Consider the following 14,122-nt stretch of genomic DNA (forward strand, 5'->3'; position numbering starts at 1 on the left):
TTGAGATTAACGTAAATATTGGACTTACAGTGGTGAAATAAGAAAAATCAACGAAGATGGCTTCTATGTGTGGTAGCAGCAAAAGTTATCCTGCGATAAATACAGGCAGCTATTACAGGCCAGGAGCTTATCCTTATCAAGTGAGTGAAGAATTTTAACCTTCCATGCTCGAATACTTTGTGTCTGACACAGCAGAATAGTTCAGTTTGACCCATAATGGTATCCTTATAATAAAAAATTCATAATAAATTTTTACACTATATTATATACATGTAATAACATTATCGTCGTTAGGCTAAATATTATCATAACAAGAAAATAACTATTACTACTTTTAAGCAAAATCTAATCTCAGAATGTACAAGTTTGATCTGCAGAAGAATACTTTGAACAAATTGTTTTCTATGAGAAATATTTAACAATAAGTCCTGAATGTTTCAAGTATTCATAGTTGTGCCAACTGAATACAAAAGAGAGATCAACAAAAAATTATCACGTTCGTTAGTCTCCGGATATTCGGATACTTACACCTCGACTTCGTTATGATCCGGAAATCGTTTCGACTTCGTAACTAACCGCATCAGGTTTACGAAGAAGGAACGTGACTGCATCTATTATAAAAAAACCCGTTTCATATCCAACGTGCGCAAAATGTTATGAATAATGCAACGTTCGATTGCTTAGACTACTGATTTGGAAATTCCGGAAGGAAGATTTAACCGGCAAACTAATGACAAAGATGCAATCATAACCTATTAAACTGTAGTTGCTCCGTACTTAAAGATATTTCTTGAAGTATCAATATGATTTTGTTGAAATATCCTTCTTATCAAGATATCAATTTTGGTAATAGTAATGAGACGACAAGAATAATTACATGACTTGTTACATGTATCGTGAACTCCCGTTATATTGCCCCTTCACACGCGCTATATAGTCACACCTTGCACAGTCATTGTATAGACAATAAATTCTCAAACTTATAATAATACGTTACTTTCTGTACATCGCAGAATATTAGAGGGCAGAGAGTGCAACCATTAGGTAGAATTGTAGAGCGAAGCATCGTTCTCTTTACATACGATTGTCCATTCTCGAATCTAAATTCCGACGGTCTCGGTGGTCCATGGAACAAGATCCGTCTCGTTTCTTTCGATAGACGTAATTAAATGCGTCGCCAACTGCAGCATAAAACAATATGAAACGAACGGACCACACATACAGCCACTGCATCAAGGGAAACCTTGGCCTTGTCTTGCATGAAAGCGTTACATAAGTTCGCCTCGCTCGGCATCGCGTAAAGATGATGATGATGATCCGCCGTTCTTCGACTTTCTTCTCTCTCTCTCTTTTTCTCACCGCGTGTCTCGACCTGTCTCTCCTTGTCCCCTTCGATCGCCATGTTATCCTGTGTTTCTTCCCCCGGTGTTCTACGGCAGTTTAAAATATGAATACGTTCGAAGTTAGAAGGACATAAAAGAGTTCGAGACACGGCAATAGCGGTTTCAAGTAGAAAGGTACTTACGTGTTTCTTATTTTTTCTGTACACCCTCTATACGCGCATTCTAGTAAACGTCACGGGAGGCAAATGCTTTTGCTGTCCACTGGATACGGCTTTGCCATTTTTACCTGGAAATTGATTCAGGATTTATATGAGATAAGTTTGCCATTGAATGTTGCATTGTGCTTCTCGGGTAGTATTATTTTCACCAGAGACTGAAGCTACTTTTGATACAGTGAAATTTACTAAATTCTTCTCCTATGCCACATTTTTAATTAATATATGTAACATTTCTTAGTTAAAAATAATTAACAGAATAAAAAATTGTGAAGTTCCAATTTTGAAAATAAAATTATTTACTTGGAAATGAACACTGGACAAATATCCAGTTACATCATACTGTGTTATCTATAGATATGATTCTCAGAGTAGTTTCAAAAATTGCATTTTTATTCGGCACACAGATAAGCGAGCATAAATAAAAATATTATTGCACGAAGTACATAATTTTTGGTTGCCACAAAAACTTCTTGAGTACTTGAAAAAGTTACCAACACAGAGTTCCTGGTTTTAAGAACAGACATTTATTAAAAATATTACTGCACTAAAGATATAGAGTTTCATTTATTCACTTCGTCTTACCTTCTTGAGTCCTCCGTAACTACGTACTGAGTATCTTAAAAAGTTATTTGCCTTATTCCACGTTTCAGCAGTGACCATCCAATAACAAGTTTCACATTACTATTTTTCTCGAAACGTTACGTAACCTGCAATTATTCATAAATAAATAACGAAAACTGAAAGTCCGAACACAATTTATTTTTGTATTTAAAATATTTGCCAAAAGATGTAGAATCACATTACTCGACCGTTCGGTAAAAGAAAATCGGTACCACGATAATAGCGTTCAAACAATATGCAAAAACCGTCGTGCAATTAAAAATTTGCAATGCAATTATGGTTTTTCCTCTCATCAAGATGAAGCATGTTATTTCTGCGTGTCATTCCGGTCAAAGACACGCGTGCTTTACCTTGTAATGTCCATTGACCCTCGAGCAACAGATACGCCATTGTTTCCGAGCCGAGTGCATTCTTCTCCCGTTCATCCTTTCCATGTTTATTGAAAAAATATCCAGATTCGGAGTAACAAATCGTTTGTTACAATTTTTGCTAGAAGAACAGAAAGGATTGGTAGCATCGTGTGTGCAACTTTGGGATTTTGAGAACTTTTAAATTTGGCATCTTCTGAACTTCAGTATTTTAATGAGTCTCAACCTATAATAGTGTAGGAGATAAGAAACTTACTTCTTCGGTTGATATACGAGATGCATATGCAATTCTCGTGCGACGCCATTGACGAATATCAATCACGAAAGATACCGATATCTGATAATCCGCGCCACCGTGATTCGAACTACAGTCCTTAAGGCATCCTGCTTGGTCAGCTTAAGTAATTACAGGATTCCACGTGCGATGCTGTGACCAACGATCCACGATATTAACAATAAGACCCTTGGCTATGATTTATCGATATACCAATACCGGCCGCGACAGGCGTATTCTCGTTAATAATTTACAAAGGAACCATATGGCAAGAGTTCTCTCGCGTAGAGGTCTGCATCGAATAATACAGAAGGATGGCAGTACTGTATCTCCCGTCCTTTTGTCGATGCTGAGAAACCTTAAGAATGCGAGTCGCAGACAAATCGCTATCAGCTTCAACATTGGGCGAGAATAATGTCCGTAATCCCCCGGCCGATTTTTCATCTTTGTTGCGTTACAATGTAAAGGCAGAAAATTGTTCCGGAAGATTACTGCACGCGAGTTCCGTGTTCGAAGAACGTATTCGCATGAATGAACACGCCTCGCGCATCAATAATGATACTACGAATTATACCGTTCTATCTTCTGTCTCTTGCACAATGCTCACCGTTCGGCCACTAAAATACGATAAATGATTCGTTAATTACTTGGCTTCAAAATGTTTCATATAAGGTTCCATAAATATTAAAACGCATCCGAATATCCCAAAAGTTGTGTCGCGTCTTGAATAAAAAACGCTCATAAGAATGGGATAATTAAAAGCGTGTTCAGAAAAAGAAGATCCAGAAAGAATACAATAAAGAGCGTGATTAAATCAACGATAACAATGCTGTCGTTCATCTTCCTCTCTCCTCGTTCCAGTCGCAACCTGGCGTGTATTCGGAGCCTGTTTACCGGCACTCCTACAACTTCCATTATCATCGTCCGAGTTTCCTCCGTCCAGAGTCACATCTCCGTGTCGTTGTTCCCCGTTTTTGTTGCACCACTCACTCGAGTGACATTAAATCCCGAGGTGGCACTGACCTAGCTGGCAGCTAGGACCACCAGAGGTGGACCGTTTCACGGCTCACCCTGGTCGTCGGTTAGGTACTGTTACTTCGCTGGCATACTTCGGCTGGAATACCAAATGAATTCAACCGAGGAAAGGATACCCGTGGCGATGTGGAAGAGACAATGATGCATCGTGGATTCCATCTAGAGCTAGGTAACGTTGATCAGTCAAGGTTGAACGAGCCGGTTCAACGTCCGAATTCCTGAGAGAACCCTGTTGAAATTTCAAACAGGTTCCCTCTGGATTCCGTAATACCGATCTGTCTCTTACCGCATACACGCTGAATTTATCGATAGACGTGGAACGACTTCCTGTTAACGGGTTGCAATCGATGTCGCTTAATTGTTGCTTGGCTTTCCTCGCTTCGTTAACTTTATGACCCTTTTTTGTATCTATTAGAAGATTGCATATGCGCAGAAATGTAGCTGACGGTTATATGCGCTGAAAAATTAGTATTAAATTTTTTTTAAATCGTTTATGCAACATACGATAGATGAATGTAAGGTGACTATTGCTATATTACGAGTTCAGAAGCCATAAATAACGGATCTTAAACTTTCAAGGGTACGTTTGACAAGAAAGACACTCAAAGCCGATTTAAATAAACGAGTCAATTAATATGACGCTTCAGTTATACCTACCATCCTTGATTATCCGCTTTCAGGTCTTGGTCGACGTTTCAATAATGTTCTGTCATAGAGAACGGTATAATTAGGCCTCGTCGTTAATGAACCAACACATAGATCGAAATAGAAGAACTTCTATGCGAAGGCAACGGATGGCCTCTCTTTTTGTCTAGTTCCAATCGCTATATAATACTGGACAGTTAGGTTCAATGGACTCGGATTATGAGTCTATAATACGTATGTATATGGACGTAACAAACCGTTCCCAAAGTCACGTTCCATGGACACCGTTTACATTAGCAAAACTCAATTGCGTTTGTGAGAAATTGATCCGAGATTATAACACTGAAGGTTGCGTTAACTATAAATCGTTTCTAATGAACCTTCGAGTATCTGGGACTCACGGACGTGTTTGTATGTTTAAATAGGTATTCGAATAACTATCGTGTAGATATAAATCTGTTTAACACCTGTACAGATGTATTGAGCTGTTAGAAAATTCTTGGTAATCTGCGATGATACTGGATAATTTTCATGTGTATTCTTCTTGTTTATTTGCTGGGGTAATGATGCCTGTAACTGAACCAACGCTTTTGTGTCAACGCTGTTTTCTAATCTTTGATAGATCTCTGATGATACTTTAACAATTGCATTTTGGAGAACTATGCTGGTGATCTAACTGAGATTTCCAGTGATCTAACTACTTTGGATTCCACGTTGCATGTTTCCAATCTTATCTGATCAATTTAAATCTTCATTACAGCTTATGCTTATTCAGTTATTAAATTTGAGTACAAGTTGAAGTATTAATTCGGAATTCCATGATTGATTCATCGCTCAGCGTATTAAACAAATTAAAATTGCACTTTCATCCCCGTATAGCACAAGATACCAATAGTGCAGTAATAAATATAGGACTAGAAGATTAACCATGACACTTTTTCCTCTACATAGTCCTTCAAAGAGTCACCCAATTAACGTTCCTCTAGACACGATCCTTGCAACCTTTGCTTTAACAAGAAAATTGCACCGCTTACTTGGTGGCAACGACCTCGGCTAAATTCGCACAGTACTGAAAACATAACTGTAACAAGAAGATGATACCCACGCAGAGTTTCCTAGACGCTCTGCATGTCTGGAAATCCTGGATCAAAGCAGCAGGGTCCTGAGAGACCAGAAGGTCAATCCAACATCACGACCCGACGGTCCTTCCGCTTCGCGGTAAATCATGAAGAGGCGGAGATGCCGTACCGCCTCTCTGCTTTACTTAGATGTGCCCTTATCTCGGGTTGAAACGGTTATGAGCCTCCTCTGCGAGACAGTCGTGTCACGGTTAAAACGATACCGTACCATATACGAACTATCCATAATCATCATTTAAACCTTCCTTTACGTTTCATAGGAGCTAAGTACCCGGGGTCAAGAGAAATTCACGCACCTGATACCTTAATTAACGTTGTTTGCGACTCTTACTACGTTGTCGTTGTATGAAATTGCGGAGAAAGGTCAGGGATCTGCAAAAACGATAAGAAGTTGATTGACGTCTCATTGAAATAGGATATTAAACGGTAAAATCTACGAGGTATTTATAATAGCATACGTCTCTTACACGTTTCATTCTTATAACAGTAATTGTTGCGACTCAAAAATTTAATATAGTCGACTAGGATTCTGAGAGTGGTCAAACATTTTGTGCAGTATTTTTCAACAAAGGAACCTGATCTTCTGAAGCATACTCGGGTGCTATGCAGGCTTCCTTTGGCTGAGTAAGCTTTCACCACATATTTTCAGTTTTGAGAGAACTCAAAGAGCTAACGGCAAGTCTATAAAGAGCCTATTAGTCAGTTTACTTCCTGAAGTTTCAAAGAGTGATCCTGCGAAAAGGTTGTGGACGTTAATGTATAGCCAGTATGTCACAATACAGAAGAAATAGACATAGAATAAAAACAATAGTAAACTAGTAAATGAAATGAGTATGGAAATTGAAATCTTTTCACAACCGAATGATTGTGAAGGAAAATGTCATCGAGTATACACACAATAAGGAATAAATTTCCGTAATTACGCACAGAGTTATCGGTAAACGAACACCGTAACCTGAAAAACAACAGTTCACTTTCTTCCTCAATGAAATCAAGACTTACGACATTCTGAGAGGTGAAACTGAATGAAGCGCGTACAAAAACAAGTAGTGCATGAGCCGCTCTCGACAATCCTGGTATATGTTTTTGCTGCAATGACAAAAAAAGTTATGTTAGCATTGTTCGCTAATCCCATTCATTTAAGTTATAATATAACGAAGAATAATCATCTGATAATTCTTACGTGATCGCCTATGAAAGCACGTAGATGCAAATCTGAAATCGTTCTCGGTATTCGAGGATCACGCGTATACTTCCGGTTGCCCGTTTCGGCGATACTGTATCCGGTCAGACGGCTCTTTTGATTTCCAATTGGAGATTATTTATATTTTTCATTTCAGTATGAATCCAAAGAAGTACGATGAGTAGAAAAAGCAAGCGATGGTCGATCATTTTCTCTGATTCTCGAAGATGTCTTCTCCAAAAGAAATCTTCAACCACCTATATTGTCCATTCGAACGTTTCGCGTGTTTTGTGGTTTGAGGTGATGATTACACGGTCGTAGAGTCGGCGATGAAGTTACAGAGAGCAGAAACTGTTGCTGGACAAGCGGCTAGCAACGGTTACAGCAATTACACGGGCGTCGAGATCGTAATCTCGCCCGATGAAGAAAATTCTTCAATGCCTTGAAACCTCGCAGAGCCAAATATGCCGCGTTCATCATAAAACAGTGCAATTCACTTTTTGCGGTCATTATTCTTCACATCTGCGATTTCCAAAAATAATAAATAACATTAGATTATAATTAATGTACAACTTATTCTGTATACATTTTAAAAAATATATTTATGAAGATGCACAAGAACTTATTTATCAAAGAACAAGAATTAATTTAACGCGTTGCGTTGCAATTAAAAAATGACCATCATGATATGACTTGTTGAAAAAGATGAAGCCATTTTTTTAATTCAATCAAGATAAAATGAGTTCATAAAATCTACATCACCGTTAATTAACGTTAATTTACAAATAAATAATCAACACAAATGATTTATACTTCCTAGCGTGGATCCTAAACAAGTGCAGGAAGATACTCCACCGCATACCAATGCTCCTTTACACATTCACGCGGGCAACTGATTTCATAATGAAGCAAGGTGTTACTTAACTCCCTATCGTGACCTCAAGAGACCTGCAGTCCTAATCAATTTATCTACGTCCATAAATTTTCGTCGCCAAAATTTATATTTTTCTATAATATATTAATTACTAGCTTCTCCAACTATACTTCTTATAGACACCGAAGTATTGACCAAATAGTCCAATGATTAATCGCGCTATTTCAATAATAGAGCGAAAAGATGCTGCAATTTTTCTGTAAGATAACAGAAAGTGAATTTGCTATTTTTAACAAGTACTTGCTAAATCAACGAGTCTATATTTATACCGAGGCTGTAACGGAATTTCGAGCGAGTATCTCAGAAAAATGCGAACTCTTGGTCGGTCTACTTTTTGCTGACTCTCCGTTTACTTTTCTTCTTTGTTGAAGATCAGCCTGACGGTAGATAAAGAGAGGATGTACGTTCACAAACGATCCATTTATATACCAGTAGGCGCCACTTGAATTGCACCTCAATGCAGTTTAATTCAAATTTCATATCCTCAACAGCAATATGTTAGATAAATTCACTTGAACCTTGAATTTTCTTCTTCCAATTTTACCAGCCACTCTGTGTCATGCATTCCCTAAAATTTTATGATTGTTCTTAATCACACTATAGTTAAATAGAAGAAAATATTATAAACTAATTTAAATAGAATTTAAACGAATTTAATAATTTGTAAATAGTTTGTATATAAATAAAAGTATGAAGAAAATAATTGTTAGAACTTATTGAACACCCCGTGTACACGTTTCTATGGAGTCTCATTAAGCAAGACAAGGACGAAATGTACAGTGGCGACCTTGAGAGATCTTTGCACTCGCTGGTTGCAGTCGCATCTTCTCTTCGTGGTTTCTTCATGCCGCCCCTTCGAAGGCCGCGAAATGACTCCGCCCAGGTCATGGTCCACGCACCTTCGTGTGCACCGCACCTGTGCCAATTCTTATCCTTTTTTCCTCTTTGTCGGAGTCTTTGCTTCGCACTCGAATTAAAAAGAAAATCTCATTATTATCTACGCTTCGATCGATCCCGCATACCCGTGATTTTAATACATGACTACTCACATTTCCAAATCAGTGACTCGAAGGTCGTGCATTCCCCTTGTTACTAATAATGATTCTTGCAATCTTATAAATATAGCTATACACGGCGCCGTCCTCTTACGAATTCCTTAGAGACTTCTGCATTCTGCGCGGTCAACTTCAACCAAACCAATTAATTTTCAAACAGAACTCAGCAAGTTTTCGAATTTACAAATTCGTAGAATGTTTATGCTTTACCGGATGTTTAAATTTAAATAGTATTATTATATTAAATGATACGTTTGTAAAGCTGGTCGAGTTAATTTATTGATTCTGATCGCTTCGATGATTTATAGCATTCCTACAGCAATGATTTAAGAACGCCTTATTTATGGTTCGGTGATAAAAGGAATGATGTATGAGGTCAGCATTCGTTCAGTTCCTCTTCCTGATTTTATATTTCACATACAGTCGCTAGAAAAGCAAACAAAACAGCATACTTCACTTTTTTCGAACTCGCCTCGAGTAAATTCTTCGTTTGTTGGATTTAATCGACGCGCAACGTTTCATGTTCAAGAGTGCCATTAATCATCGCGTGAGAACGAACGTGGAACGCTAAAACGAAATCAAAAGGCATCGGAATTAATTCAGGAAACAGAAACTGAGGAATTTTAATAACATGTTACTAAAAATTTCATCTAAGATTGCCATAAAAATGTAGTAGGAAATTCATAAATATATAATTTCTAAAGTTCAGATCTAGTTGCAATAGTTCTCTTAGTTGTTTCGAAGAACATAATTTATCGTTTATCAATTATTTTATTAAAATAGGTTCGACGAATAAAGTAAAGGGTAACGCGTCGTACTTCCGGTGGACGCATTATTGCATTTAGTCGTAACAATGCACTTTCGCGGTAGTGAAGCTAATAGCCTTTTCAAGAATCGCATAGCTGTTACCACGCTTTGTGATCCACATAGTTGGACATGGTCGGTAACGTTGCTTAACTGGAGGCCACTAATCTTTTTTTTCTTGGCACTTGCATATCTCAAGAAGTATATAACAAGAAGAGTAATGAATGGTTGAGCGAATGAAAAAACCATCGGACGTTCTATTACGAGACGCGCTGATCTGCAACAATAAACAAGCAAACATCGATGCATAAACATGTCTAGATGGTACATGATTTTTTTAACAAGAATAATTTACCTGTGACAGCGTTTTTCTTTATAATAAAGTCCTACATAATTCATATATAATTTATGAATTATTTAAAGATCAAAGTTCTTAAATTTAAGTAACTAAGACACTCGGCATGAAGAGCAGCTCGCAGAAGGTGCAAACTCCCCGAAGGCGAGGACGTATTTCTTGTAATAAGGCAAACATTCAGGTTTCTCTTTGCAGAGGCCTTTTCAGGGCTACACCAAACGAACGAACGTCAACACTGTCGACGTTAATGGCGATTCTAACGACGGGCTCTATGCCTTCCCGAGTCGCCGACAAACCTCCGTCCTTCGACGGAAATTACATAGCTCTGGACGGACGGCTCTTTTGTCGTTATAACAGATAATGACCTTACGGATCGATCAGCAGAATCCATGAGAAAATCTGCTGAACTACTTATTTCGAACACGAACATCCTTTGCATACATTAATTATTGATCGACGTCTGGAATTATGCAACAAAGAACATTTTAACAAAACGTAAAGATACAGAGGTTCTTCTCTCTGGTTCATAGTGAAAAGAAACCTATGTTACACCTGAGTGTACTCAACAACACGAAGAACCGTATTATTTATAATATTTGTTAACGTCGGTTAACATCTTCCAACTATAGCTTCGACGGAGGAGCCGAACATTTCGACAGAAAACATCTTGTGAAAACATAGTGTTTATATCGAGGTGTTAATGAAATACGAGAGGAAAAAGAAGGTATCAATTTTGTACGAATCGGTACGTAATGTTTCCATGAAGCAATCCTCAATGATTATACTTCATTTGTTCCTAGCCGCAGGTACATGCAAACGAGATGAAAATTGTTACTCGGTTCTCGAGAAGCTGACCCAAATGCAGATCATCTGGATCTTGCCGATGGTGACTCATTGTCAATGAAAATCGAATGAATCAACATGGTCAATTAACGACTTAGATCGCTTTCGAATCTGCTTCAAGTTATAAACTAATTACACAAATATATTTTTGTTACAAGAATTAATAATAGCACTTCAGTCTGAATTAAAATATCAAATAAGAAAGAGTTTCCATGTACCTCACATCTTAAGAAATAATACAATTGAGCTATGTACTTAAATGTTACACGGTAAATTTAACTACCAGTTCCAAAAATAAACGAACACAGTCTCGCTCCTAAATATCCTTCTGTCTCCTCATTATTTCTCATTTCACCCCGGTTCTGTGATGCTAATGAGAAAAGATAGCGCGTAATAAATCAAGGAACACCGCAAAGAATGGACCTTTATGAACCCCACAGGTTTCCAAGCAATTCTGCCACATTTTTCCCGCCATTTCTTTGTCTTGTAAATACCGTGTGTCGTTTAGCACATAATAGCAACATCGTTGTAATTCAAAATATGCTTCTACAGAACCGAAGAAAAAGTAAGGAAAGAAATGTACAAAATTCGAGAATCATCGGGAAAGAACTCTCATGGTGTACAACGGAGGCGTTGGAGTTCACAGAATGGTTCGAGCAAGCTGTGGTGCGTTCTCTACGTGACCATCTTGATCGTCGCAACACGTGTGCAGATAGCGTTGCCATTGTATTAGAAAAAGAGCGGGAAAAACAGAGCAGAATACTTCTCACAGAATCACGACATCGATAAGCAATTAACGGTTCATCTTTGTCCAGCAGTTTTTAGATAGGAAACGTAGATATTCGGTAATTTAGGAAGTATGCAATTACTAAATTACTTAATACAACCACGCTACGAACCTAAGATAGTTGCTATAACTGTACTTAGTTACGATAATTATGCAGCAACTAATTTACTGAATTCTATTACAAAGTTAAATTTCATTATACTACCATTGTTACAGACCAATCAGTGGTAATATAACGAAACCATTGTAACTAAATTGCTATAAGTACAGTAACAAAAATATTGTGAACAGAATATTCTACCAAATTAGAAATCATTTGCTCGTACAAATGTTCATTAATCGATATGAATGATGTACGTGTAACATTAAAGCGTTACGACGTCATTTCACGCCATAATGACATTCACCTTGCGTAACAAACAATTCGGTTCTCCATTTTTGGAGCCAACGACCTCAAACTACTCATCGTCTTCCAGCCGCACGACCATAAAGCTTCTATCACCCATGGTTCTTAAGCGTGAAATTATTTTTGATCGGCGATTAAATTATAAATGTATTACTTGTAGCCAATTAAAGTTCCTATCTCGTATAATAAAACCTATCGGAATTATTATAATCGTCCAATAAAAACATGCGAAGAATACTTCGTTCTGCTCGAATCTTTGTCCTTCTTATGCCGATTCGATCATTTCACGCATGAACTGTATGATAAATCTCAAGTAGCAACGGACCGTGACAAACGCTCGTTCATTCCACAATCATGTTCTTTTACTTTTTAACTTTTAATGGAGATAACGGTAATTATTTAGATGTATGGTTATTGCGTCAATTTCAACGACCTTCAAACGTGTTGTCAAGGTCAACATTCTGTGTTAATATGCAAGTATATGTGCATCAAAATCGATGAAGAGACCAAACTTCTAAATAGTTTCTAAAATAACTTCCCGGTGATCTGCTTCTAACTTTGAAGTTAATGATCCAACCATAATATTTGTATCTTCGTGTATTTCATGTTTCTTTGTATCAAACTTTTAATCTCGGATTCGTGCCGTTGAAACTTTCTGAAACAAAGGATTTAATTAATATTACAGAGAAACCTTCTGTTAAAAAATCAAAAGTCTAAAAATTATTGTTTAATCACAATACAAAATAGCAGAGCTAATTATCGCAACAAACCTAAATAAAATATGTCCTGAATTCGCGAGACAAACTAACGCACAGTTACATTCGCCTATTATCAATAATTTACATATCCGAATTTAAACGATCGGGTCCTTCACACAAACTCAGCCGATGTGGTTGACTTTGAAAACTTCTTCCTTTTTCTTTTATTTTTTTCACATTCCTTCTCGGCTCCAGTACCGTTACAGGTATTACTGTACACCTGACTAAATTTATTGCGCGTTCCGATTATTGAATCGTCGAATGGCGACGGTTAGTTGGTCAGTGAATGTATCTTGAACTCAGAAAGAACCTCCGATGTATTCAAATGAACAGAAACATTATATGAAATTATCTTATCGTAATTATAAATTCTACTTTGTAAAGATATTTGATAATTGCCACCGGATAACTTTGTACCTATATAGTTTTCCATAATATAAGACAGCGTTAAAGAAGGTTCACCTATAACATGTTCTGCTACGAATAATCATTATCTTTATTACTGAAAATGTCTGCAGTAGATAAATAACTTTAGTCACGTATATTTTTGTGATTCTAGAACGATTATTATTTGCCACCACGGTCAACATGGTCCAGGGTCTCGCCCCAACAGACAAAGAAACAAAGAGGAAACACTACGTGGAAAGTGGGCAGCGCAATGTTAATCATCTCCGCCATGCTAGTATTAATTGCTGTCTTTGCAATTGCAGGATTAGCGTTGTGGATGGGAGGTATGTTTATACATTATAACTTATTTACGTCCTGCAACAAAATTCTATTAAACGAACCCAATCTTTGTTTCAGCCCTTCGGACAGATTCAAAGAATGGTGAGCATTAATTATATATTATACTAAATTTCTGATGTAATACTAAACCTCAGAAACCTAATAAAGTCTACAATGCTTTCCAGCGATCGTTGGATTCACCTGCAGTTTCAGGGTGTCCAAAGGAGAAAAGTATAATCCTATGTTAAAATTGAACACGAGCATGGTGTTCCGTGAAAAGGAACGAAAGTACAAGAATATAGTGAGTTTATTAATGTGCAATTCTAATGTCAACCAGTGGAACTATGTAATTTATAAACTATTGTGTTCCAGTTCGAGTTGCTGTTTAGAAGAAGCGTTTTAAGCCCAGCTTATAAGCAAACGATCATAGACAGGTTCGAAAGCGGTATTCTTAAGGTGTTCTTCAGGATATACCTAGATAGAAGGAAGATACCGCGATCGATTACAAACGTCGAAGACACAATCGAGGATGTTATCGCGAAAGAGACTTATTCATCGTCCTCCTTGTTCAAGGACATGGAACTGGATCTCACGAGTATATCGGTAAAAAGTAAGCATCCGTTAGAAA

General features: G+C 37.4%; 2 protein-coding genes across 4 annotated transcripts in view; one reads left to right on the forward strand and one right to left on the reverse strand.

The window, feature by feature from the left end:
* LOC105663633 (uncharacterized) overlaps window positions 1-7,409 on the reverse strand; it is a 41,895-nt gene extending 34,486 nt beyond the window's left edge. Inside the window, exons 1-12 of the mRNA XM_076542239.1 lie at window positions 6,827-7,409; window positions 6,646-6,732; window positions 6,111-6,375; window positions 4,517-6,015; window positions 4,146-4,316; window positions 2,807-4,024; window positions 2,533-2,671; window positions 2,144-2,268; window positions 1,526-1,629; window positions 998-1,430; window positions 529-611; window positions 232-460 (exon numbers count right to left, since the gene is read on the reverse strand). Coding sequence (XP_076398354.1) covers window positions 403-460; window positions 529-611; window positions 998-1,066 — 210 coding nt within the window. The 5' untranslated portion in view covers window positions 1,067-1,430; window positions 1,526-1,629; window positions 2,144-2,268; ... (5 more) ...; window positions 6,646-6,732; window positions 6,827-7,409 and the 3' untranslated portion in view covers window positions 232-402. Of the gene's footprint in view, window positions 461-528; window positions 612-997; window positions 1,431-1,525; window positions 1,630-2,143; window positions 2,269-2,532; window positions 2,672-2,806; window positions 4,025-4,145; window positions 4,317-4,516; window positions 6,016-6,110; window positions 6,376-6,645; window positions 6,733-6,826 lie in introns of the transcript that reaches the window.
* The window catches only part of LOC100882162 (uncharacterized), a 21,911-nt gene continuing 7,789 nt past the window's right edge, over window positions 1-14,122 (forward strand). For all 3 annotated transcript variants that reach the window (XM_003707003.3, XM_012293828.2, XM_012293829.2), the window contains exons 1-5: window positions 1-140; window positions 13,328-13,499; window positions 13,573-13,596; window positions 13,680-13,795; window positions 13,867-14,104. In XM_003707003.3, coding sequence (XP_003707051.3) covers window positions 57-140; window positions 13,328-13,499; window positions 13,573-13,596; window positions 13,680-13,795; window positions 13,867-14,104 — 634 coding nt within the window. In that variant the 5' untranslated portion in view covers window positions 1-56. The remainder of the gene's footprint in view (window positions 141-13,327; window positions 13,500-13,572; window positions 13,597-13,679; window positions 13,796-13,866; window positions 14,105-14,122) is intronic.

This window comes from Megachile rotundata, chromosome 2 (genome assembly GCF_050947335.1).
Source record: "Megachile rotundata isolate GNS110a chromosome 2, iyMegRotu1, whole genome shotgun sequence".
Lineage (NCBI taxonomy): Eukaryota > Metazoa > Arthropoda > Insecta > Hymenoptera > Megachilidae > Megachile > Megachile rotundata.